This window comes from Lates calcarifer, linkage group LG2, assembly GCF_001640805.2.
Source record: "Lates calcarifer isolate ASB-BC8 linkage group LG2, TLL_Latcal_v3, whole genome shotgun sequence".
Lineage (NCBI taxonomy): Eukaryota > Metazoa > Chordata > Actinopteri > Centropomidae > Lates > Lates calcarifer.
This window is the reverse complement of record NC_066834.1, coordinates 14,993,540-15,021,398: the sequence shown is the minus strand read 5'-3', so window position 1 is coordinate 15,021,398 and position 27,859 is coordinate 14,993,540. Positions and strand designations below refer to the sequence as shown.

The 27,859-nt window shown below is 42.1% G+C and overlaps 1 protein-coding gene across 3 annotated transcripts in view; it reads left to right on the top strand.

Annotated features, from left to right (window-relative positions):
- The window catches only part of shank2b (SH3 and multiple ankyrin repeat domains 2b), a 177,589-nt gene that overhangs the window by 108,574 nt on the left and 41,156 nt on the right, over positions 1–27,859 (top strand). For all 3 annotated transcript variants that reach the window (XM_051076066.1, XM_051076060.1, XM_051076059.1), the window contains 6 exons: positions 212–647; positions 9,617–9,756; positions 11,644–11,757; positions 16,973–17,054; positions 23,248–23,330; positions 26,201–26,325. In XM_051076066.1, the coding sequence (XP_050932023.1) occupies positions 212–647; positions 9,617–9,756; positions 11,644–11,757; positions 16,973–17,054; positions 23,248–23,330; positions 26,201–26,325 (980 nt within the window). The remainder of the gene's footprint in view (positions 1–211; positions 648–9,616; positions 9,757–11,643; positions 11,758–16,972; positions 17,055–23,247; positions 23,331–26,200; positions 26,326–27,859) is intronic.

Sequence of the window (27,859 nt, the reverse complement as noted above, 5' to 3'; positions counted from 1 at the left end):
GTTGCTTTTTCTCGCCTGCAGGTCACTTTTGACTTGACTGAACCTTAACTTCAGCTGAGACTTTAATTTCTTTCAGTGCCACCCTTTCAGCCACAGTTTAAACTTGATCTAGAATATGACAGGACTAGAAAAGAGCAAAGATGCTGAAAGAATAAAAATTGTAAAAGATAGATAGAAAATTTCATTCCCTCTCTCCCTCATTCTTCTGCAGTGCCTTTCCGCGAGGCTCCAGCCTACTCCAAACGCCGCCGGGGTCCATCTTCTGGCAACAGCAGCGGAAACAGCCAGTCTCCCTCCTCGTTATCAGCGCCACGGGTCCTCCTGCGCTCAAACAGCGACAACAACCTAACAGTCAGTCAGTACCAGCAGCAGCACGGTTCTCCCGGCAACTGGGCCCCTCATCTGCAGCAGCACCAACACGCCCAGCCCCATCCGCACAGGGCCCCCCAGCAGGGTCACTCCCAGCCTGGCTCCTCAGCATTACATCGCAGCCTGTCACCCCAGCTGCTCCAGCAGATGCCCAGCGGCAGCCCCAATGGCACCGTGGTGGTCCGGACCATGGGGAGGGGGGCGAGGAGCCGGTCACCCTCCCTCAGCCGGCTGGGGGAGGAGGCTCGGCGTGGTCTGCCTTCACAGCGTCAGCCCAGGTGAGTGTCTGAAACACACTAGGAGAGTGGAGAGAGAGAGAGTGTGTGTGTGTTTGAGTGAGTGAAAAAGAGGGTGAGAATGACGGTTTAGAATAAACACACCGTTCCTGTCCAGTAGGTTTTTACTCTTTTCTTTTCACAAGATCCAGGCTGACTAACCTGAAGGTCAGAGCTCCACGTGTGACTCACAGATATTTTACTGTCAATATTTTGCTGTTGAGTTCCAGCCCAGCTGTGATCAGGTCAGAACCAGCTCTTTGCTGCTACGTTAAAGACGCCATCAGCCCCACTTCTACATCTGCAAGTCCTGCTCTGGAAAAAAAAGTACAGTAAAATGATCCCACAGAGAAGATTTCTTTCAGATCTCTACAAGTCTGATGAGGTGAAGGTAGATACTCTTTCTTTAAAGGGTCTGTTCACCCAAATCACAACAGTACCAAGCCATGTGGATAGCTTTAGTTTCATTTGTCCAGGTTTTGAGATATTGGTCATATTTCATGGGATGAAAGCAGTGGAGGTGAGTGAAGCACTGAAAATATATAAAGTGTACTGAGTACACTCCTGCTGCTGTCACTAACCTTAAAGCAAAGAGTTAAGAGTTATGAATTGATGAGACTGATAAGATTGAGAAGACTGTCGTGTCTGGACAGTAAATGTGTATGTTATGAGGAAGAGCAGTCTGTCTGCCCTGACACAGTCACTAACGTATAGTAGTTAAATTAAGAAAGCTAGGTCAGGACCTCTGATTACTAACCTGCTCCATGTAACCACATTACTACAGTGCACAGTAATCAGTGTATGTTCTCTAATTGCCTGCATAACCTAGTTTCTCTGAATTTTCTGGCTACTTTAGTACACCATGTTAATGCAGTGAATGACACTTCCTGCATAAATAAAACTACAAAATTCAGCAGCAGTGTCACTTTGTAGAAACAGTGTCCTCGTTACTCAGAGAATTCACAGATCATGGCATCCAGAGTTCTGGGGACACTTTTTGCAGAAAGACAAGTTTCTGTTGGAGTTTTAGTCACACTGGAAGCAGCATTGAGAGAGGCAACATTGGTCAGTTTTGGTTCAGAGTTAGCATGCTAATATGCTCATCACCTTCTGAGTTGAGCATATTAGCATGCTACACACAGTGAACATTGTACCTGTCAAACATCAGTGTGTTAATGTATGCATTTTAGAAGCTGACATTATCACAAAGCCCCAGCTGTGCCTGAGTTCAGCCTCACAGAGCTGTTAGTGTAGTTGTAGATTTGTTTGAGTTTGTTTTTCGATGTTGTGACGGCCACAAACAAACAAGTTCCACTGACCTGGGATGGAGTGAAGTGAGGAATATGTTTGTCGTTGTAAACCTGGGAGAAGTTATCCTTTAAGAGCCTTTCAGAGCCTCCAGTGTGTGTGTGTGTGTTTCCTCAGAGTTCTGGTGTCACACTCTGTGTCTTCATTAACTGTATGTACAGTATATATCCTATCCCACCATCCCCCATGTGAGGTGATGTATGACGGGTTCCTCTGGGAAACGTGCCATCAAAAAGACTCCAGCTTCCCACAGTAGCTATGGCAACCGTTGCTATGGTTGTTCATAGACACTTTGCAAATGCCTGCAAGTGTTTATATATACAGTATGTAACAGTTTAGATACCTGCTTTAAGCCTGCTGATTCCAACTTCAGGTCTGTATGTGTGTGTGTTTCCACCCCCACCTGTGTAAGTTCATTCAGAAACGCCACAGTGTATGTGTGTATATCTGTGTGGTTGTGTTCGTGGTGTGTACAAGACCATGTGATCAGAGCAGGATTAAAGTGTGACAGGCGTTTATCTTGATGTAACTGTCAGTCCCGATTAAGACACATGCTCTCTGGCCTCTTCCTCTGCCTCCTCCTCCTCTTCCTCCCCCTCCTCCTCCCCCTCTTCCTTGGCAGATGGACACATTTGGAAGCACTCTGCTGCACCAACACTACCCACACTCTGTAGCTCTCCTCTCCTCTGTCCAACGTCGAGGAGAGAGGGGGGAGAGGAGAGATGCACTGTACATTGTAGAAAAGATGTGAAGACTGAGCAGTAGAATAAAGACAGGATGAAGAGCAGAAAGAGGAGGAGGAGGCCGCCGAAGAAGAGAAAATAAAAGCGCAGTTTAGAGCGAGGGTGGAGGGGACGGAGTTGAGGGAAGACAAGTGACGGAGGAGATGAAAGAAGGGGCAGAGAAACGGGGGAGGACAGTTGCCTTTGCTTCAGCAGTAACATGAACATCACTATCATGTCTTTTGACATACTTCAACAAAAAACTGGAGGGGGGAGGGCGAGTTTGATCGTCGACAGTAGAGCTGTGTTTGTGGACTGACACTGGTTCAGTACAGAATCTTAAGGAGTGAAACATGTTGAACTTCGCTGTCCTCAGATTTTATCTGCTGGTGTTTCATAGCTTTAGAATAATATAATGCTGTAGCCTCCAGCTTTGTTTAAGTGACTTTGATTTGACAACCAATAGAACAACACGTGGCTGAGCTTCATCTAAATCTTTACAGACACATGTAACCACTCATGCTTGATCAGTTTTTCATTGATGGACAATCTGTCATTCTGTAACAGTGATTCACTTGGAGAAATATGATCAAATCACCTTAATTGTGTTGGCTGATTAATTGATCAGAACATTTTAAAAAGAGATTGAATTTAAAACACTAAACATGGAGGTTTCTGCTTAAATGTGAGAATTTTCTGCTTTTCTTAATTTTATTTCATTGTAAATCTTTGGGTTTGTTAGAGCTAAAAAAAAAAAGGAATAAGACTTAGTTGCAGCCGTACTGTGCATGAGCTCATAATTAAAGCTGAGACAGTAAGTTGATTGGTTGATAAGTCACATTGATCTGCAACCATTTTGATGATAAGTTAATGAGTTGAGTTACTTTTCCACATTAGAACTTTCTGCTGTATTTTTTTTACTTTTATCTGTTGAATTTTGCACCATTGGTCAGAAAAAAAAATGTTGTGATGAGTGTTTTCACTGTGTTCTGATGTTTTGTTAATCATCTGGAGAGTCTGAGAGTGTTGAAATCGATAACCACAAACAGGAAGTAATAACACCTCAATATTCCTCTGAGAGTTAGAAATGCAGCTGTCTTTGTCCAAATAATTCAGAAAGCTGTGGGAAATCGTTTTACCCCTGAACAAGTTGCAATTTTTTTTCTTTTAGAATATGAGTCGGGTCAGTACATGGCTGCTTAGTAAAAACATTGTGTAAGTCTTTGTTGGGAGTTGGTCAAAGTCTGGCAGTGATATATTCCTTTTATTAATGAAACTTGTTGGTAGTTTTCAGGTGTGTGTGTGTGTGTGTGTGTGTGTGTGTGTGTGTGTGTGTGTGTGTGTGTGTGGTCTAAAGTATACAGCAGTGAAAATAATGATGTTAGTTGCACTGAATAAATACGGGGAAAATTACAACAAATAAGCTGGTCAGAAAAATGTGCAACAGATTAACCAGATGTTTTAGTTACTTGAGTTGTTTTTTTTTTTATTTGTATATGATGAATGTAAATTACATTTTCAGTATGAACCAATGGGCCTGAGGCTGAGAGCCACAGACATTGTAGATATGTCTGAAAGAGTTGAGAGATTAACTAACATGTTGTTGGTTTTGGCCTTTTCACAGGATCTACTCACACAGTGACAGTAACTTAACCTTTCTCTTAACGACCTCTGCTGCACATATATACAGTAGATCCTTCATAAAGTCTTTGTAGAGGATATTCAGGTTAAGACTTTTACTGAGACCTATTTGTGTGCTCAGCTCCTGCAGGCACCATGGATGGATAATTGCCCTAATTTTTAAAACCCATTCATTATCAAACACAAGTGGAGTTTAAAAATTCTTTAAACATCATTTATATTTAATAAATGCAGCTCACGACACATTTCAGTGTGAACTTTGACTGTCAGAGCTCTTCCAGGCATTCCTACCCAGCTGCCCTTTAAAGCCCCTAATTCCAGCATTTTCTCTCTTTGCTGGTGCTTTCCTCCGCTCTTCCTCACTTCTCTTCTACCCATAATCCCCACCCCCCACACCATCCAACATCCACCCACACACATGACAACGTGTCTGTGGCACCCCCACCCCCCACCCCCTTGCTCCCGCTTGACGTGTCATTTATTAGAAATGTAACCCACATGCACCATGTGAGCCCACACACTCGCCTGCAGATGCACATACCTACACACACAAACAAGCATGCAGTGACAGCTGTCAGTCAGCCCCAGGGCGTCATGGCAACAGCTTCCCAGCTAGATGTGGTGAGAAATGAGATGTGTCCAGAGTCAGGAAGGACCAGTGCAGCCTAACCATTGTTGTCACAAGGCTCCAACATACATTATTTATAAAAACTGAAATATACAGCACAGTGCTGCAGAGTTTCTCATGTTGACTGACTGATCTGCAGATGACTGAGGACTGGAAGTGATTTAATTTTTAACAATAAAAAATGTGTTGATGATCGCTCCCCGCTGAAAACAGTCAGTCTGAGTTTTAACAGAAGGAGACAGTCACAGTAGATTTTCTCAGAGATCAGATGTCAATAAATCACAAGTGTTGTACTGTTGAGGTCCAGGACAGCTGTCATCTGGTCAGCACCAGCAGCATCACATCTAGAAATCACTCACTGTGAGTCTGAAGCATCACGAAGGCCTGAAGAAGAAATCAAGATTAATACTGTAAACTCAATGAAATTACACCACAGAGAAGATTTCCTCTGTGAGTTTGACAAGATTATAAAATTCCCCTGATTGATTTGATTTGATTCAGTCATGAAGCAATATACACACAGCACGCTTCAAATACATACAACACTCCAAACAACAAAGCACATATACCCAAGGAAATGACACAGATTCAATAGTGTAAGGAACATTTACAAAAAAATAAGAATAAAATAAAAGACAGTAATAAACTGTGAAAAGCTTGTAACACAAACAAGATGCTGTTTCATTAAACTGAAGCAGGAGAAAATTAAACATTAAAGCTAATATATACTAAATATATACTTGATAGTGTTAAAGCAAGGCTTCTTTCTGAATGTATAACAAATATATTAGTCAAGTCAACTCATTTTGCATTAATTTTCTTAAAGCTGCACTAATTATTTATGTGTAATGTTTATATACATTCATTATAATAATAGATCAGATGACGGTGTGATGAAAGATGACGCTCATAGTAACAGCATCACCTAACTGCAGTTCCAGCTCTACTCAGCCTTTTAGCCTATTGTGGATCATTGTTTTGGTTTTCTGACCCACAGTTCCCATCTCACCAACCTCATTTCACCTCCGTTTTTACTGAAAAAGCTTTGATAAATCCTCTGTACACCACCACTACACCAACAATAAACAACAGACAGACAAAGCTAGCAGCTAGCTGGTGAACATACCAGAGCTCAAAGTAGGATGAACATTGGACTTTTTCTGTCAGTGTTGTGTTCACAGCTTGTTCTGCTGCCCCCAAACACTCCAAAAATCAGTTAATGCCACTTTAAAATGTGGCCAAAGTGTACAGGTTACATCCACCACGTGTCTGTCTGTCTGTCTATCATCTCTATCACCTGCTGAGATCCAGCTCCAGATCTGGTCTGGACTCTGCAAGTACACCTGCATTAACAGGTGCTTTTCCAGAGCCAGATCCAGATTTGACCAGGTGTGTATGGAGTTATAGTCTCTCTCTGTCTTCCTGTCTCTTTCGCTCTCTCGCCTCTGAGAACATGTACAGCATGATCACATTACTGCACTGTAAATGTTGATTGTACTGTATTTGTGTCTGCACTGTTCTCTCTCTCTCTCTCTCTCTTTCTCTCCCACTCTCCCTCTCTCTCCTTGTCTCGGGTGATCATCCAATAATAGCACAAATTATGCACAGCTGGTATTAATCAACACTGTCTAATTAGCACCTCAAAGCCACCTGGGTAATTGCCAAAAAAAAAAAGCATGAGGGAAAACATGGCTGACGGTTTCTCCATCTCAGTCGGTACCTGCTGATCCTGTAGACCGTTTCATCTGAATATGAAGTGGTTTAGTGGGAAATGCTTCTCCCACATCATTGTACCAACAAGTACAGATTTAGAACAGTCCCACAGCAGCGATGGATGATGACTTGTTCCTGTGTATGAAAAGAAGCATTTATGAGTTGTGTAAAAATTTGCAGCATGAGTGTGAGAATTCTTAGTTAATTTTCAGAATAAAAGCATCTTTTCTCTCTCAGCTTGGGCTTGGAGATCACGTCTTCTCAACTGATAGCTGATGCTGCAGCCTTGCAGCATGGAGTTTGACAGATGTGGGCGTTTACATGACAGATACTTTTAGGGTGCACTATGGGAATTGTAGGATCCAATACTTAAGAGCATGACCTATACTTTGGATTGGAAGTGAGGACATCTCTGCTTCTGCTGCTTTGATTTTGACCGTTTTGTTACCAAGTCCTTGAACTGTGTTGGAGTACTTGATATGACTATTGTTATTCCAGTCCAATGTTGATAATATAAAACAACACGTGTATTGAACTTTCTAAGCTGAAGTCTCTCTGAGCTGTTCTTGTTATGTGAAGCACAGGAGCTGGGGTAGAGGAGATGTGTGAGGGTTATGTAATGCCCACATCAGCGAAAATAGATCTTGGGTTCTATTTTTAGTTTCTGCTTGAAAATAGATGTCTTAATGAGACCCACTTGTTGTCTTAGTCCACCACAAAAATGACTTGTGCTTATTCTTCATTATTGAATCAACACAGGGTCAATATCAGGAATGGAAAATGTCACAAAGGGTTTGTGCTACAAAGTTAAATTACTGTTAATCAGTGATGTTTATCAGATTTTAATGGGATCAATATCAGCTGCAGAGTCTCTCTGTAGAGGGTTAGAGTTAAACTAGAGTGTCATTGTATGTTCTGTTGGAGTTGTGTAGTTGTTGAACAGAAATCCTACCTTACACCTGGTAATGTTGAGTGTTTCTATAGTTCAGCAGTAAATTAAATATCTGCATTTTCCAAATAATAAAAGCTGAGGACATGATGCTAGTGGTGGAAAAAATCTAATTCTTATTAAGGTTCAAAAATACACTCAACTTGTACTCAGAATAATTATAATATGAGTGAGGCTGACCAACATGATGAGGCATTCACAGAGTAAAAAGGTAGACCAGAGTTGTACTCTACAATTTATTACAAGGCAAGACAGCAGCCATCAAACCGAGCAGTCACCAGAGCTTTTTAAACTGCTGTGTTTGAATACTACAGTATTATCCCTCTCAGAGTATTTGGAGCTGCTCAGAGTGCACAGTTGCAGTTTTGTCCATGGCTTTCCCTTGGAAAATGTGCGAGCAGTCTCACTAGGTATTGAATGGGGTTAGCTCTCCAAAGGCCTGTGAAGGTGGAGGAGGAGTGCAGTCTACAGGACAAGGTGACCCACTTACTTGAAAAAACCATTTCCTTCCTCTCACTCTCTCTCCATCCCTCACTCCTGCACTCTTCCTTCTTTCTCTTTAATCTCCTAGTTTTTCCTACGCTGTGGTTTTATCTCTCACTCCTGACTCTTTCTGTCTCTCTCTCCATGTGTCAGTTCTAAGCTCATGTTAAAGATTATCTTCTATTTTTATTTTACATGCCAAAAAGATTTTAAGTTATCAGTTGCAACCGTTTAGCTTGATACCTCAATTCAGACATGTTTTTATTTATCTAAAATAAAACTACAGCAGCTTTTTAATCAAGTAAGCTGATTTTTTAAAACAGAAATCACACACCTTCAAGACTTTGACTTCAAGACTCTCTATAAAATAACATACTACTACACTAAATTGTCTTTGTAGGCAATTTATCGTTCCATCTGTTGTGGTAAATGTTGTTATGGAGGTTGACCACTAAGTGGAGCCACATTATCATGTCAGGTATCATCCAGCTCCACTGTCGTCCTCTCTGTGGTCCCATCTCTGCTCCATGAATGAGTAAGGGTGCAATGGAGATGACTTTTGTTTCGATGCTACTTTTTATGACTAAATTTTACACACAAACATATAAATGCAGCTTCAGTCTCACCAGCTCAGAGTCAGACTGTCTCTGCAGGAGCTGAGTGTTCATATATCACACCGATCCTCTTGTGGAGTCCTTTTTTTATTTAAAGTTTTCCTTCTCATTCCTCACTGTGAGGTCTTTAGCATGTCCTGTCTCCTACCCAGAAGCCACTGCAGCACTGTGGGTCAGAGCCAGCCCATATTCTGCCCCACTTACTACAGCAAGACACGTGCCTGCTGGCCTCTGAGTGTCTCCTCTGCATAATTGGTTTGTGTGTGTGTGTGTGTGTGTGTGTGTGTGTGTGTGTGTGCACGCGCACATGTGTGTAAGCACATCCATATGCATGAATACAGCGTAGCCCTGCGTGAGCGGTTGTACTGTGTGTGTGTGTGTATGTGTGTTGTGTATGTGCAGGGGGTGGATGAACTGACAAAAACCTTTAACAGCCTCTGCTGTTAATGCTAATTTTAGGGAAGCTCATAATGTTCCTTTCTTATTATTTTAGACTGTCAGAGGTTTTTACTTAAATCAGGTACTTTGAAATGTTGTCAACCATTTAACCTGCAGTGTTTCTCCTGAAGTAGCTTTAAAGTTAGATAAAACAGTTTTTCCACAGTGTATGAGAACGTCAAATATTTTCTTGTGTTCTACACATTCTTTGCAGCCGTTTTTATGAATTACAAAAAGTTGGACATGGCTTGTGCTTAATCTCACATGTAATTTTAGCATAAAATATCTTCATTGCCACGTAAAATAATTTTGTAACTAATGCAGCAGCAGGTGTGAAAACAAAATTACTCAACACCACCACAAACTACAACTTCATGAACTCAACCAAACCTCCAAACCTTTCCTGCAGGACTGTTGAATTAGCTGTTTAACCTCCAGTCCTGATCAGTGACCTGACCTTTTTCTCTCTCTCTCAGTCCCAGCAGTCATGGTGAGGCAGTAGGCACCAGGAGGAAGCTGTACAGCGCAGTTCCTGGGAGACATTTTGTGGTGGTTCGTCCTTACACTGCCCAGGCTGAGGGAGAGATCAACCTCTACAAGAGCGACAGGGTGAAAGGTGAGACAGGGAGTAACCTTGGTTTACTCTGGTCTGTCTGATTTACTGTTTTGTTTCAGTGCTGAAGGAGTCAAAAGCAGAGTTCCAGCCTCAACCACCAGGACAACCAGTGTTATTCAAGTATTAGCAATTCAGGAATACACACACACACCTACATACAGACGTGTGACCCTGCAGCCAAACCAGTGCTATCATGCTGCTCTGTACCTTAATATAAAATACTACATTGTTAAATTATTTATTGATTTTATTATTTTATCATGTATTAATGCAAAGCAACTATAGTGACTAGTAGCTAAAGCTGTGAAATGAAGTAAAAGTGCTTCCTAATTGTTCTGAAGTACACTCCACTCCATCACTGACCCCAAATAAAGAGAGAGAAAAGTCGAATTTCTTCCCTCAGAGGATGAACGATGAATACCAAAATCAGAAAAGCAAATAAAGAGCACTGATTCATTTGCTGCCTTCATCTTGTAATTGTTTCTGAAAATGAGACAACTGGAAATCAGACAGCAAATTAGCATATCTGATGAAAATGACTCCCTCAGCTCTACAGGGTCTAAATAGAGATGCAGAGGAAAAACACCCTCCTCATCTGCAGACATAAAGATCGTTTCAGACACAGTGCAGGTCTGTGGCTGTGATGAATGGACGCAAAATATATTATTTACTCAGGAATCAAGGAGGACGTGTTCATGTATAAATAGAATATTACGACCTGTCTTTAATACTAGTGGTGGTTTATTTTTTCTATGAATAATAACATGAGTGGTTTTGCATTTGCAGCCACATTATATGAACTCTGTTGTTAGTTTTTTATAAACTAAACCATAATCTCTGTATCAAAATGTCTGGAGCCACAGACCTCTCCAGTGTGAGATTATTACTAAGCCATCTTCATTTACACTGAGATCGGTTACTTTTGTAGGTTGTAATGATATAATGAGCTCACAGTTCACACAACCCACAAAACTTTATTTTGAATCTAGTGGAAAGAGAGATACAAAACAATGTCAGGCTGAACTTTGAGGAAATGTATTTGTATTTATGTAAACAACGTTTAGAATATTTCCATTTGATGGATTAATGATTAATTAAAAAACAAGGGAGTGTTGGGTTTGAACATCACCAACTTTTAAACTACTTAAAAGGAAGAAATCTGTATTCAAAAGAAACAAACTGTGACTGTACAACATTCCTTAATTATTCCTTCTCAGATACTGTGTCAGGTTTCATCGGTCTCACATTTCAAAACTTTTTTTCTTTGGTTTTAGAAATCAGCAGCTCATTAACAAACAGATCTTTATCTACATAAAACAAACTGAAGTATTTAAAATGTCCAGATGAGGCCGTCCTGATAAAGACCTTCTACCAAACACTTCAGTCAGACACAAAACTTCAACATCTTCACACAGACTGACTTTGGATTTCTAGATAAGAATTGTTTTTTAAGTTAACATTTCCAGGCAGCAGTTGAGACCTCCAGCAGTTCACAGTGTTAAATGATGACATTTTATCACAGCCTCTGACAAATTTGGGAGTCAGATTTTGTTAATAATGTGCCCCATTTATCAGCCTCATGATGAATATTGTCACATTCTTGTGTTGCAGTATTTTAAGCACCTAACAGCTGGTCATGCTTCTCTCACTGTACGCACTCTGGGTGCTGTCGGCCTCAGTTGTAGGAGACTCTGTATGAGCAGATACTTTTAATGTTGTACTGTTAGTATTCAAATGTGGCATTTAAATTAAGTGCTTTAAATGATCTCTGGGGACTTGCTGTTCTATTCTTTCATCATGTGCTGTGAAACCAATGTCATTTTTCACTATCTTCTCACCACTTTTCCTAACCCCCCCCTCCACTCTCTCTCTCTCCCCTCGGTCCAGTTCTGAGCATCGGAGAGGGGGGTTTCTGGGAGGGCAGCGCCCATGGCCAGGTGGGCTGGTTTCCAGCCGACTGTGTGGAGGAGATCCCGGCCAAGGCCACCGAGGAGAGGAGCTGTAAGTCTGATCACTTGGGGCTGTGTGGCGGTTGGAGGTGGGACATTGACTTATGTAGGACACGCACTGTTTGCCATCACCCAGTTTGGTGTGCGGGGGGACAGAAGCTAAGGCTAAATGCTGTAGGTTCCTGAGGCAGAGTGATGGCACATGGCCTCTTTTTCTTCAGTGCATGAGCTGCATGTGTCTCTCTCCCAGTCTCTTTCTGTCTCCCCAGGCTGTGGTGCACAAAGCTAAGCACTACACTGCCCTGCTAAGTCAGCTGTGCTCTGATGTCCTCTGGGTGCAAGCTAATGAACATATCACGGCACGCTCCGTCCCCCATAAACATCACATTTTTTCTTGTCCTTGCCTCCCTCTCTCTTGCTGCTGCCAGCCTCTCTGTGCTGTCCTCGTAGTGAGTGCTGTCAGTACGTCTGTGAGAGGGAGCAGGTTTTAGAAAAGACCCGTCTTCATTCTGTCTGTCCCACTCACTTCGTTGGTCCACGATCTTCTTCATCCTCTGGTATTCTATTCTCTGACAGTGTTTAATTATTGACATTATCACAAAGTACAGTGTTGCTGGAGTCAACTCCCTACACCCACCCACTCTCTTAGTCTTCCCTGCTCTTAGGAGTATGTCAGTAGTGATAGAAACAGATGGGGAGCAACTTGTTCTCCTCTCTCTCTCTCTCTCTGGCTGTTTGCCTTCTTCTGGGTGGCTTATTGTAAAGCCTAACCCAAGGCCATTGGCGCAGGAAGCTCCCTCTCACACTGTGCCACATCCAAATTGCCCCCAGGTCTGCCTGCAAAGAAAACCTGTCAGAAAATGGGAGCACAGTATGGTGGCTTGCAGAGACCTGTTCAAAGGCGACCTCAGCCAAGGCCACAGGCCACGTGTGTGTGTGTGTGTGTGTGTGTGTGTGTGTGTGTGTGTGTGTGTGTGCACGCTGCAATTAGACAGGCTGCATGTGGCCTAGCAGTTGTGGCTGATTGAGGAAATAACAGGAAGCTGAGAAATGCATTATTTGGCAGAATGAGGAGTGGAAGTTTGGAGTTAGTCTGAGCCATGTCTAGCTTTTATCCATCTTCCAACCACCCATTCACCTTCCCCACATCATCCTGCTGTCCTCTGCTATGTCTGTGCATGAAGCTGGTACTAGGACCAGGATCATCTGGATCATCTTTTTACAGAGAGAATATAACAGATAACCCTGACCGAGGATAACTTTACTGCCAAAAAAGTTTGACGATAATACACAAGGTCAAGATAGTTATCTTGTGCATCTCTCATGTGTGAAGTGTGCAACTTATCAGGGTTTTACCTTTTCATCCCCCACAACCCCCATACAGACACACGCACTCACACACTCACACACTCACACATGCTGATTCAACTTAAACACCTTTAGCTTCTAATCTCTCTAATTCAATAGATGTGATGCAGCAGGATTAAACCCTGCTTAGACACGCTTTGTTAGGGTTCAGGTTTGGACCCTTGAGAGCACTTGAGGAGCTATGCATGGGAAACACATGAGGAAACTAACAGCCTTCACACACACACACACACACACACACACACACACACACACAGCTCAGCAGTAAGCAGGTATACAGTGTCAGGGGGCACCAGTCTCTCAGACCAGAAAGCAACTGCTGCAGATTTAGGAGAATGCTTTTCTGTGTGTAACAGAGCTGATAGTAAACTCTCGGCCACACTGAGCTCAGGAAAAAATAAAGTGGACTACAGCAGTACCTGGGCCTTTGACCAAGTACGTTTTTGCAGTTCATGATACATAATGAATTAGAGAAGCTACAATGAAAAGGGGAAAAGACTGGATTTCCCCAGTGTTGCAGAAGAAATGGTCACTGGCAGATTGAGGATAGTTAGGATGGTCATCCATCAGCTAACCTGACAATGAATGACTGATGAGCGACGATGTAAAGTTCTGTCCACAGAGTCTTTGTCAACACCATCTGATGTTTTCAGAACTGAGAGTGAGGCATCAGCTGGCCTCAGGGCTGCTAATTATTATAGTAATTGGACACTGTAGCTGATTTGATTGGACTGAAGAAGAAGAGAAGAGTTTTATGGACATGTGCAGGTGTTAAACAATTAGTTTGCAGCCATTCCAGCTCAATGAGGCTGTATGTGAGGCTATATTAGCATGCTAGCATGTTTGCAGTGACAGTGCTAACATACTGATGTTTAATGGATGTAAAGGTTTATCATTTTGGCATGCTAACATTTGGTAATTAAGCACTGAACACAAGCAACAACAGAGCCTGATGGGAACGTCCTGAGTTAATATTTTAACTCACAAATATTTGGTCCTAAAACTAAAACATTGGGAGATTAGATGAAAATCAAAGGATTACTAAAGTTATTAGAGTTCTTCCTTAGGGGAACATGAATGTCTGAACCAAAATTCATGTAAATCCATCCAATATTTGTTTAGATGTTTAACTAAAAACAAAAAAGATGTCAGCCTCATAGTGGCTGTAGTGGTAAAGTCAGAGGATCACCAGAGTAATTAGGCTCTGTCCTCTGGGGAAAATGAATGTCCATACAAAGTTTAATGGCATTTCATCCAGTAGTTTTTGACATAATTCAGGTTGGACAAATCTGAAGGACTGACAGCCTGAGAGGTCAGCACTGGCATCCCTAAAGCCACAATAAAATAAATGTGATAAAAATAAATAGAATCAACAGAAAATGCAGATAAGACATATTAGAACTGGAGAAAGATTGCAGTGATTACAGAATAAATAGCCTTCTGTACAGCAAATTACATAATCTGAGCAAAACAAAACAGAGCCATCCATTACAGTTCCAGTGACAGGTGATACAGCTGCGCAACAAATCACACTCATGACGGTAATGATGTTGTTTCAGAACGAGGCTGAACTGAGTAATGTCCCATTTGGCAAATATGTGTTGCATCAATTCCTCCATCTCATTCTCGCATTGCTCCCTCCTGCTGTAAGGTGAAATACGAGTAAAGGAGGTGAGGACGTTAAAATAAAGACCTGGAGAGATCCCAGGGAGGTCCAGACACCTGACACAATTCAGTGCTTCACACACACACACACACACAATGACACACATACTTGCAGTATAAACAGCTGACAGAATAAAGACACAAATACAGATGCAGTGTAATGTGCATATTTTCACACAACATGCAAATATGAATACTATACGTTCACATTCTGTTATGCATATGCGCGCACACATATACACACACAATGCATGCACCATCTGTATTGATCTGTGACCATAGAAACCAGCTGGCTGCAGTCAGATAGCAGTTGCTATGGAGTGTGACCATGTTGTGGATATACTATTCTCTCTCTCTCTGTCTTTCCATCCCTCTGTTTTTCATACACATTAACTATGTTTTCTCTCTTCTCCCCTCTTCTTTCCTGTGAAAAAACAGAGCTATAACTCTTTTTTAAATTTATCTGTGTTGGTTGATCATCTACATCTTCCCTCCTCCAATCTGACACTGTGGACATTGAATCAGGGGGGAGAGAAAAAAAATGTTCCTGCAAAGATGACAAGATCTAAGCCGGATCAGAGGAGATGGAGTTTCTGTGAAAGTGTGACAGCTGGTGTGAGAGAGTATGTGAAGGAAGGGAAGAGAGGGGGAGAGAAAGGGGGGAGGAGTTGGTGCTGAATAGGACGAAGAGATGAGACAGGCTACGGAGGGAGGAATCTTTACTCTGGAGGTCATGTGTGCGTCTACAATACACTTTTTTATACAAATCTTTGCCGACAGTCTTTCTTTAGTCTATGAATATACATGGTTTATTGTTTATAGTTACTGCACATGCCTGTTGAATAAAACTGTAGATGAAGAAGAGACAGATGAAGGAGGTCTGAAGCCAAAGAAGGACTAAGACACTGTTTTAAGGATCCTAAAACAATTAAAAGCCAACATTTGGTAAAACTTGTTGCAGTAGTTGAGGCCTTTTGCTTCTGTGCGTACATCATGTTACAAACACCCTTGGGAGTGTTGAGGTTAAATGGTCAAGTCTCCTTTTTCCCTATTTATTAGCCAATATTGCCACCCTCTGGATCTTTATTTAAGTACTCATCTCAGTTTCTATAAATGTTAAATAGAGCTTTATCACTAATTCTCAAATTATCTTTAAATATTTAACTTACCTGATATTTATTGTTGATTCAGGTCAATATAAACCAGTGTTACCTGCATTTTAGGGAACTTATTGAATTAGTTACACTCAGAAATATTAGTATTTTCACACTGTGTGACTGTGTGTAATGTGAAAGATACACAACAAACCTGAAGTGAATCATCACCAAACTCAGCATGTTACCATCTTTCTGCTTGTTGTTTTCACTAGTGACAGCTCACCTGTATTCATATATAAAACCAGCTATGCACCAGACTTCAAAAGGATAAAGAGATTAGCTGGTAGAGAAAGTAGAGGAAAGATTTTTCTCAGGAGTTGGTGGAGATCAAAGCTGAGATAAAAAGCATACTGAATATTAGAGAAACCAATTCAAAATGAGCATTAATGGGAATCAGCTGGATGTGTAAATACATTTCCAAACTGATTTCCAACAAGTTCACCACAGCAACTTTGCAATAAATAATGTATCAGTGTCATGTTTATCACTTGTTCTTCCCCCAAGTGGACTATGAAAGATACGCTGAGACCGACTTCATCAGAAAAATGACAGATGCTAAACATGATATACAGTATGTTTATATTTACCTCACAGAGACCTTCTGTGACTGTGAGAAATATGAGCAATGAAGAAAGTGGTGATGATGTTTTAGTGCTGAAAAATCTCTCAGGGTGGGGGCGGGGGAGGATGGTCGAGGCTGCAGTGTGTTTCCCATTTTCTCTGAACTATACCCATGAGTTTCTCTAACTGTAACCATGTAGTCTTTGTGCCTAAACCTGACTTTGACCACAGATCAGAAATCAGTCCGTCAGATGTTGTTTGACACATATGTTGACATGTGAGCTCAGTAGATGTTACCTTTTTTTCTCAGTTTTGGTTTGAGGTTAAGTATGGAAGTTCTCACTTTACTAAATTTTTCTAGAGCTTTAGATCCTGAAGATGCAGCAGAGACAGTGCAGCAGCATCTGAAATAGTTTTACTGACCCATTACTTGTCCACACTGACTGATTTGTAGAGTGATGATACTGGTTACAGACAGGATGTGAATATTGATCTCATTCTGCTGTGATCTGGCAGATTCCCGAGCGGACCGTGCTGACAGACGGAAGCTCTTCAGACACTACACTGTGGGCTCCTACGACAGCTTTGATGCCTCCAGGTACTACCTGACACACACACACACGCTTCTCCTCATATCATGCAAAATCCACTGTACTGTATATATGCATATGCATAATACCAGGAAGTAAAGAAAACTAACTTCTAACCTTTTGAATTATTTAAGATTTTTCTGATCTAAATGTTTACTGTCTCTTGGTGCAATGAAATCTACATATAATATAGAAAACCTTTCCTTTGTTCTTCACAAAAAAGGAAGAGCTGTAATAGGAAAAGAGGATTTAAGATGCAACTTCTTCCAGCTAAGTGAAAAGTCCTGTCTAATGCTGCCTGACGTTGAATCCCAAAGTTTCCACCATCTTCTGCTCTCAACTTACTCTGCTCCATTCCTCTCCTCTGTTCTCTGCTGTCACATCCACTTCAATACAAGCTTTATTAGAAATGAGTATAGATGTGTACTCTTCTGTTTGTGTGAGTGAGAGAGAGATCCATAGAGATACATAGAGCTTGGAGTATATTCTCCATCATGAACAATCCTATTTGGCAGAATCAATCAGACAGGTGAGCTGAATGTCCTTGCAGGAGCATGAATATGAATGAGCTGTGGGTTGTGTTTGATCACACCAGGTCATCTGTCCAACATCATCAGGAATGCAGCAGTTTGCATCCAACATGTGCAGTGATTTTAACCCATATGTGGAAGTGGCTGACAGTCTTTCCTCAGACCTGGAGCTGCAGAATAACAGGGAATGAAATGTTTGCAAAGTTGTAAACTTTTCATTAATAAGAGATGAACAGTCTGTTATTTTATGGGTACATTTTACTGCTGTGCAAACACCACTGACTGGCACACAGGCCGTGTTTGTTCACTGTTAAAAATTCAATTATGCCACAATTTTCATTTACCTATAGATTTAGAACAGCTAATGTCAACATTAGGTTAAATGAATGTTTCTTATTATATATTAATGCTGATACTAATCTGTAGCAGACATGACTGCTTGTATTTGGATATTACCATGTCCAAAAGGTGACAAAATGTGAAATAAAGTGAAAAGTAAGGTTTTTTTTTTTTCATTTCACTTCTTCATCTTCCACATTTGTGGAAAGTAATTGTACTTAAGTAACTGAAAGTAACTGTTCTTAAGTACAGTTTTGATGTACTTGAGTATTTCCATTTTTTGCTACTTCATATACTCCACTCAATCTCAGATGTTAATATTCAGAAATATTAATGCATAAAAATACAAATATCCATTAATGTAATATATAACAATGACACACTTTGCAAGGGGCCATTGTGCATAAAAGTTTAGTTTACCCTTGATTGTTTAAATATATTTTACTGCCCTCCACAGACTCTCTGTCACCTCTTGTACATGGAAATAAATGAACCTTTTTTGTATGTGAAGAGCAGCTTTAAGATAGTTATCTGTGTCGTAATTTGTCTGTCTTTTTTTATAATTCTAACCTTACATGTTGACAGCCTTTCATCAGCTAATGGAAGGCTCTACCAGACTTCCATGAGACGATAATGCATCTGAAGTCTGCCAGAGCCTCAAACAACTTGGTGATTAGATTAAAGATGGCTATTCTGGCGGGTTCTGTAAATGATTAAAAATAGCATACATGCTCAGATTTCTGATTCACCCAAACAGGATGAGAAAGATTATCAATAACAAGTGGACAGAGCAGCTTTTCTGTCAGTTTTAATTACTACTCTCTTTACACTGCAGCAGAAAATATCAGATCTGTGTGGTGATTTATAAACTGTGTGTGCTGATAAGGTGGTGAAGGACATTGTGACATTTCCCTCATTACTCTGTTGGATTTCCTCTGGCAGGACTCAGTGAACATGCTGGAAGGTGTTTTTCCAGTAAGAGTCCAATATGGGTCAAGGTGAACCCTCTCTCACCCACGAAGGCTGGTCGGCCAAAGACTAAAGACCCATGTGACATCAAAGATCCAGGGGAAATCTCAGCTGGAAATTAAACTTTAACCTGGATATAGACTGAGCCATGACAATTTCAGTTTCTTTGGCTCTAATGGAACAAACTATGTCACAACTGATATGTTTCTCTCCCACAGATATTGAAACGTTGCTGTATTTTTGGAAAAGCTGACTTTTTCGAGGCACTCACATCGAATCCTCCCTTTGCTCTTTAAAGATTCATAATTGTTTTTTAAACTGGCAGAGGCTGGCATTACATTTTGCATGAGGCAGTAACTTTTCCTGGTCTGTGTGTTTATGGGCAGGAAGAAGGTGCCAAAGAGCAGTTTGATCTCCATGCACAAATTAAAAGAGAGATAAACTGAACTGTAGATAGCTCCAAAACATCGCCGACTGTCCCAGCAGAGGAGCCAAGAAATCCTGATGAATTTACAGTAGCTATATTTTTTGTATCTTGAGAATAGTTCTTCCTCGGAGCCAACTGTTCATATACAGGATATGGAAGAGTCAGAACAGGACTGCAGCTGTTATTTTAGAAATATTGAGCCTTTTCCACAATGCAAGGAAATTCCAGTGAGCAGTACTGATTAATAATGCATGGACTTATTTACTGCTGGCTTAAAAGAAGTTAAATTTAAAGGCATTGAGTGTACAAATACTGGAATCAGCCATATGTAAACTCCCTCCAGCTTGCTAAAAAACAGAACAAATACAGAGGACATGACCTGTGTTGAGCTACTGCACAGCCCTTGTAGAGAGACACACCGTGGACATGAAACTGATCAGACCTGAGGGGTCATCACCAGAGCAAATCTAAAGCAGGGAGACAACTGACTTTTACACCCTGTCTACACATAGCTCTTTTTAAGCCAGATTTTTCAGTCGTCCATCTGTCCGACTGAACAGATACGCTTCAGTTTAAATCAGTGCAGCTGTCTACACTGGCCAAACAGCTTGAGCTTTGTGTGACCCAAAGGTGAGGACGTTACTCAGCGCAAAATGTTTTCTGCCATCAGGTGGAAGTGGTCACATCTGTGTGCACTTATGTGGAAGATAAATGCAAGTTAAAGGTTAAAATGTCATAACTGCTCTTCGTTTCTTCAGAGCTCATTTTGCATAAGCCGTTAAGGTTACGAGTGATGAGTGATCCTGACGACTCTGTAACACTGCATGTCCTGATGATGGTGTGAGACTAAAAGCTTGACTATGAAGTTGCACAGAGATAGTGTGCAGGGGCTCTCTTGTTTTCCATTATGCTTCAAATCTGACTGGAGGACAGACAATCACTCCTCGCTGAGTGAGGCTGCAGCAAGGGGAGATGGAGAGGGAGGAAACCCAGATGTGGATTTTTTTTTTTTTTTTTTGGTACATGATGCATCAGCTCTCTACTGTCTATGATAAAGTGCTGATGATGCTGGTGCCCGAGGAATCATTGTAGAGTCACAAGGCACAAATGAATGCATGCGGAGGAATGCGCTGGTGACTGAAGAGTACTCTGCTGCTGAAAGGTTAGAAGTCTTTATCCACAGTGATGGATAGTTTAGCTTGCATCATTTCCTCCACCAGCCATCACTCATGCAGAATAAGAGTTTGATGACTGTGTCTAATAACTGTGCCCTTGAGCCAGACCTCCAAACTCCAATAAAAAGTTACATGTGGACAGCAGGAGATGAATGTCTGACAAACAAACCCATTGCATTGCATACAGACGCTCTCCTCTTGACTATAAATACACTGCGGACTCCCACCGTGGAGCCCAGATTGAGGCAGCATGCTCCCTGGGGTAAGCTTGCACTTCATCCCATACAGCCTGTCGAGCAGCATGTCCCACATCCTGCATGCTCTGCTTTGTTTTGATAAAGCAGCCTCAAGTCTGTTGTCCCCCACCCAATCACTTGTTGAACAAGATGATGCCTTTGATAAACTGTCAGGCTCTTCTTTGCACGCTGTGCTGCGCTGACCTATTGACGCTGCCACCATGTCAGATTTGGGTGATCAAGGTGTGATTACCAGTGGCCGCCCACTATGGGCCAGAGGGTGTGTGTGTGTGTGTGTGTCTAAGGGAATGCTGGGAGATAACCTTCAGTGTGTCAGCAGTGCAGGCCTCCTTCCTCTCTAGACAGATTGCGTTGCTAAGGGAACTGTTGCTAGGATGGCAGTTGCGCCTGTCTCTCTCTTCTTTATTCTCCCCTCTCTCTGTCTTTCTCTCTCTCTCATCCCACGTGTCTATTCAGCGTAATCCTTGCACCTAATATAAGCTGAATGATGCACCTTTACAGCAGAACACCTCAGACTGGAGGAGCAAACTTGGCCTTTAAGTTGCACCTCTCCTAAACTGGTTTCATGGTCGACTCTGCTTCACAACCCTGATGACGCCAGTCAGTCTCACCCCACCAGACCCAGCCATGATTACTGCAGGAAATGAGAAATGGAACGTACCATTTCAAGCTTGCGTATTTTAGCAGACGAAGACCAGTGGCAAAAAAAAAAAAAAAAAAGAAAAAAAAAAAAAAAAAACAGGGTCATGGTTAATATATTTGGAGCCACGAGGAGACGTCAGATTAGTTTTACTGCTGAGTCAAAGAGGTGCCTTTCATTTCCCAGTAATCCTGCTCCTGCAGTAAAGCTACATCACCATATGGAGTATTCCTCAAAAACACAACTGCAGCTGCAGCAGTGTAGATTAGGACAGGCAACCACAGCTGTTCTCGCTCTCACTGTTAGTTAAAAGGAGGGAATGGGCGACATAGTTTCATGTGTGTTTTGTAACGTAGGCATCCCACGCTGCAGTTACAGGCCGTCTGCACTGGTGTCACCAATCCTGTCAACAATGATGATGAGAGAAAATAGAGGATTTTAAACAGATTATCAACTTTTAATGCACCTGAATCATTTCATGAAGCAACTGATGTAGGTTAATAGCTTTCTTCAGACATTTGGCCTCAAACTGGGTGGAGCAGTTCATGCTAAGATGAATTACTAAAGGATGGATTGCCAACAATGCAAAATGGACACCTGCAGATGCCCACGAAAGTTTTTGCTTTTGGATCCTCAAGTAAATCTGGTCATGCAAACAAGCAGTCTATCTGTAGTTAGCCTTAAAATGTCTTGTTAAAAAGCATATCATTTGAAGCTACTTGTCCAGTGACCACATGATATCCAGAAATATGACTGTAACACACCCCTACATCATTGTGTCTCAGTGTTTTCAGTTTGAAGGTGTGTGTGGACACAGGTGACAGTTCTCCAGATAAAAGTTGTGGTTTAAGGATTAAATACGTTTTTCAGAAAAAGAATAAAAGCTGATGATTTGAACAAAGTCTTTCAGTGAAGAGGAGATTAGATTGATTGGGGAACAATAAGGAGACAGAAGTGTCAGTGAATCCAACTGGAAGATGTCAGAGGCAACCCTCAAAAGTCAGCGGAATAATGAATCAATCAATCAATTAACTGATCAGTCAGTCAGTTACGCAGACGTGGGGACATATGACACCCTGCTGTCACCCCTTTCCATGGCCGGTCACCCATTTACTCCCCCTATTCTCTCTCTCTCTAACACCACACACATACTCACACACACACACACACACACACACTCCCTACCAACCCGTCGGTTCTGTAGTTGTGATTGCATATTGCAGAGCGCAGCACACCTAGACATCCATCCACACCGAGACTCTGCTGCTCCCTCCCTCCCTCTCGCTCTCTCTCCCTCCACCCCCCCAACCCGGTGAGCTTCAGCCTTCCTCCCCGCCTCATCATGAGCCATTAGCCGCTAGCACCATCAGCCTGATGTCGCTTCTCCTCGTCGACGGCGCAGCACTCCCACACCGCCGGCCGGAGCAGCGGCGGGGGTAACCGCGCTGCCGACCCCGCGTCTCCGCGCAGGAGAGGCGGCTGACGGGCTGCCGCTTCGGCGGCGGCGGCGGCAAGGGAGTAGCAGGGAGGGGAGGGAGGCGCGTCTCTTTCGTCGTCGTCCCTCTTTTTCTTTTTTCTTTTTTTTCGGGTCGTCTCTTTTCTGGAGATGCTGTCGCCGGGCTGCCGGGGCCGCTGTCATACCGTTTGATAGAGACAGAGGCCGGAGAGAGGAGGAGGAGGAGGAGGAGGAGGGGGAGGCAGCTGCGGTGGTGGTGGTGGGGTGGGGTCGGGGTTGCCCTGCCCTGCCCTGGCCGGACTAGCTCTCCTCCAGCAGCATGAACCTCCACTCGGGCAGGGCGTCCGTGGCCATGCTGCGGATGATGGGCTGTGCTAACGGGCGCTCTGCTCGGCATCTCCTCCACAGTGACTGCGTGGTGGACGAGAAGACGGTGGTGCTCCAGAAAAAGGAGAATGAGGGATTTGGCTTCGTCCTACGAGGAGCGAAAGGTAGGAACACAGATTCACTGACTTTTTGCGCTTTTTTAATTTACTGTTTGTGTCTTTGTGCCATTCTCCCCCCAAACTGTCATCTATCCAGTCAAACATCAGCTGGGTTCACACCTCCAAGACTGACGTGTTGCTTTGAATTTACGTGCAAAAACATTTATAGGCTGTGTTCAGCTCGACTCATCTTAGTTTCAGGGTCTTGTGTGTGAGAGAATGTATGGAGAGATGCTGTAGCCTCCCCTCCAACTAAAACCTACAAAAACATGCAGAGAGGTTCTGCTATTAAAAATTGAACATAACTTTATTGTGACCTCCCTTTAAGCCCCACACAACCACACACACACACACACACACACACACACACACGCACACAGCAGGAGTGCCAGCTAAGTTGTGATGGCATTTGTTGTTGTCAAGGATGCAGCTGATGGCAGCGCACCCAAACCTGCCCACCTTTTATTTGTGAGTGAGTACATTTTCCCACCGTTCAGGGCATAAACATCTGTAATATGGCAGCACTAGTTCATGGAGAAAATGCATGAAGAAATCCTTTTTTTCTGTGCTCGGTTTATGTTTGACGTGTACCTGCCTCGCAGCACCCACCGTCATCTCTACCTCTTCCCACCACACCATGAGTTGTTATGATATGAGTGGCCTATCCAGGCAGTTTGATATTTCACCAGGCCACGAGATTGGCTCTAAAAATAGCCAGTTTGAGCTGCTGCGTCGGTTTCTATGACGATTCTCACCATGTCATAATCCACGTTGCATTCCACAACTGTGCGGTGCCGTTCGATTGGTCTACGCCATGGTTACTGTCGAGAGGTAAATTTAGTATATTCATGTTCCTGCTTTTTTTTTTAAGACATACAGAGAGAGAAAAAGAGGGGGAGGCAGAGACAGAGAGAGGGAATGACATGGAGGGAGAGAAAAGAGGGATTTGGCTTGAAAAACAAGAGGAATGTTCTAGTCATTCTGACACACACTGCTTTCACCCCGGGGAACTGACCCAGCCGAGCTTATCCTGCACGAGGGTGAACACACACACACACACACACACACACACACACACACACAAACACAAACATCCACTGATGCTCGAGCTGTCACATAAGCTCACATCCTCTTTTGCTCTCTGTGTTTCTGCCCATTTTTTACTCTCTCTCTCTCTCCCTCCCCCTTTTCTCCTTCTCTGTCTCTATGTCACACACACACACACACACACACACACAGACAGACAGACACCTAAAGAAACGCAGTCATCACAATCACATAAATACCCTCATGAAAGCCCTTGTGTGCACTCGTGGACTGTGTCTTCCAGTAGAGGGATGAGTTATAGGAAGTGTCACTTGTCACCACTGGTTTCTCCCAGCCGCAATATTTTTTAACCTCCCCAAGAGCAAGAGAGGGGAGGGTTGGGCTGCAGCCATGTGTGGGGAGAGTGGAGTGATAGTACAGCACAGGCTGGATGGTAAAACTGCTTTTGAAAAGTTAAGAAATTAGAGGGAAAATAAAGATAATGTTTGGTTTTAAGTGTGTACACACTCGTCTTTTAATGCACAGTGGTTTGAAGTGCTCTAAGGATCTGTAGCACTGTTCTGTTGTGTGTCCCAGCATTAATAACCAGATTTATTTTTGTCATTGTTCCCTTTATTTTCATCAACTTTCATCTGATCTTTTCAGTCAAAAAGGCTAAAATGAGACTGCAACACCACGAATTAAAAACTGTCAAGAAAGTCAGCGTCAAACTCTGGGTCAGATTCTTGTTTTCTGATTCTCTGATCAGATATTTGATGACTGAAATCTTAGACACACGTTCCTTAAATGAGGTGTTCAGAAACTAATCATCAGTCATTGATATAGTTATAGGTAAAGGTATAGATATAGCTTAGATATGCACAGACACAAAAAGGAAATACCACAATGTTTAGGAGACACTAATGCTACATCCTTGCTTTGAATACATAACACTGATTTTATTGTTTAAAGCAACATACTTTGTGAAACATGCTCATGTTAGCATCAAACCCAGAGTCACATAAGACTGATTTCTGTTTTATGCCATTTAGTGTCTGTGTTCAAATTAGCAAAGACTAGCTTAGCTCAAAGACTGTTCATAAAAATTACAAAAAGCTTATAAAAATCATATTTATACCTTGTCTCTTGTTCTTTAGCGAACAGGTCACTGATACGTTCAAAAGTCATTCTGGCTCAGCAGCATTGACACATTAATTATTAAAAGATGATTATCTCCACTGCTAACCTTGTAGCCACACCATGGATTTAATAAGAGGGAGTCGCACCATATGAATCAGCTATTGTGTTTCATGTTTGTAGCAGGTTATTAACAAATTAAAGTGAGATACAAACAGCGTCTAGTTCATTTATAATTAGCTGGATTTTGTGGCAGCCATTTTGCAACTGGTTTGTTGCTGTAGTTCAGAGTGACATTATTTATCCCTCTGTCTATTAAAAATGCAACATATAACAGTAAATTACAGTTAGTTATTACAGTTAATATTTTCACTGTTAACTCCTGCTTCAAGTCTTAATGCTAAGCTAGGCTAACCATGACCCAGCTCTGTCTTTGTACTTGACAAACAGTGAAACTTCTTCACAGCAGACATTTTGACCAGAGAGAAAAACACAGGTGTCAGTGATGCTACTCACTTCATGCAGCTATTATCAAAGTAATTAACTACACCTGTGTTTGTTGTTTAAAACTGAGTTATCCTGGCATCATTTCATCGTCAAATCTTACACTTTCTCCTCTGACAGTATTTCATGTGTTGTGTTTTGTGGATATTACTGTGGTTCATTTTGCCAAAACCATTTCAACTCTGTCCCTCCCCATCATCCCTGTGCAGCGGATACGCCCATTGAGGAGTTTACGCCCACACCTGCCTTCCCCGCCCTGCAGTACCTGGAGTCGGTGGATGAGGGAGGAGTGGCATGGCAGGCAGGACTCAGAACCGGGGACTTCCTCATCGAGGTAAGAGCTGCTCCGTTTTTGGAATTCAATGAAAAATTGTGTAAATTTTTACACTGGTAAAAATACATCTCTGGTTTCAGTTGTTGAATTTTACTTTACTGCTCTGCTGGTTGCTTGTAATGTTGGTCATGCAGGATGCCAAGCTCATTTGTTGCACTGGTGTGAGCTGTAACATAAGATGTATAGTAAGTGTAACTTGCTTTGTTGGTCTGAATCCAAATGTGTGTTGTAGAAGAAATTTGTCAGAACTAGATTTTATCATAAAACTCCCTCCTTTGTTTGAAACTGTTTTAGCAGCCACTTTACTGCGAAATCATCAGTTTGCATGCAATTCTAGCAACATCTGACTCCTGCCACTTTTGATTTGGACTGTGACTCATGGATGAAAGTAAAAACATTTTGAGGTCTGCAGAGTGCAGACACTGTAATGGGACCAACAGTGTCCAGAGGGAGTCCTGTCATCCCTGTTTAGTGCTACTGTTTTATGCTGGTTTTTCTTTCACTAACTTCACATGAACAACTAACTTCACAAAGCAGCTTTATACATACAGTAGTCTGTTAGTTTAGTGTGAGGTTTGTTTTGAGTAAAGACAAAGTTAACTGTATAGAAACGTATAGAGCAGTTTCTCGGCACTCATCATATATCATATATATATATAGGTGTTTTCAGACCAAACAGTTTTGGTGAGCTCCCTCGAGAACTACATACTTTCAGCGGCTGTCAAAATCATGTTGTATTTCCTCTGTCACATATATTCTCAGTAAAGCCTGGACTTGACTGTTGGTCAGTTTGTCCGTGTTTTGTTCTATTTTTTATGAGTTATGAGCTGTTGTTTACACAGCTAACATTTCTCTTGGGTTTTTAGAAGTGGCGGCTTCAGGTGCTGCATCGGCTTGTATTCAACCAATCACAGCACACTTATATCACTCAAAGTTCCCTTTGTGCTGGGAGAGCTAAAAAAGTCCCTCAAAACTGCGATGTAAGAGCTATGATCGCTCTCAGTTCTTGCAGTGCGGACACATTTAAAAAGGGGAGGTTTCTTCAAAACACTCTGGTCCAAAAACGCTTATAAATGGAGCCAATGACGCAGGTTTACATGTTTTGGGTTTTTTATTAACCAACCAAGTCTGAGGCTGCAGAAGCTGTACAGGGATAAATCTGTATAATTGTTGTAATCTACAGAAAAGAGTTATTGTAGTGGCCTCATGTCTTGTAGTATTTGTGCTCTATGATATATAGAGAGGGAGATAGAATGAACAGAGTTACACCACTGTCAGACGTCCTGGCCATGAACTGTCACTCCAAACGCTGTTGAGGGGACGCACCCACATTCCCAAACAAAAACTTGTAATGAAAGTTTAAACTGGAGCAGCGTAACTTAAAAGCACAACAACAACAGAGGAATAAGAAATTGAGACTGTTGTAATCGAGCGGTGCCTCAAATAATTTTTACTTTCTCTCAGTCAGATGTTTTGTTTGATAACATGTTCAGTACTATTCAAACAAATCTAATCCCAGAGCCTTTAAGACAGA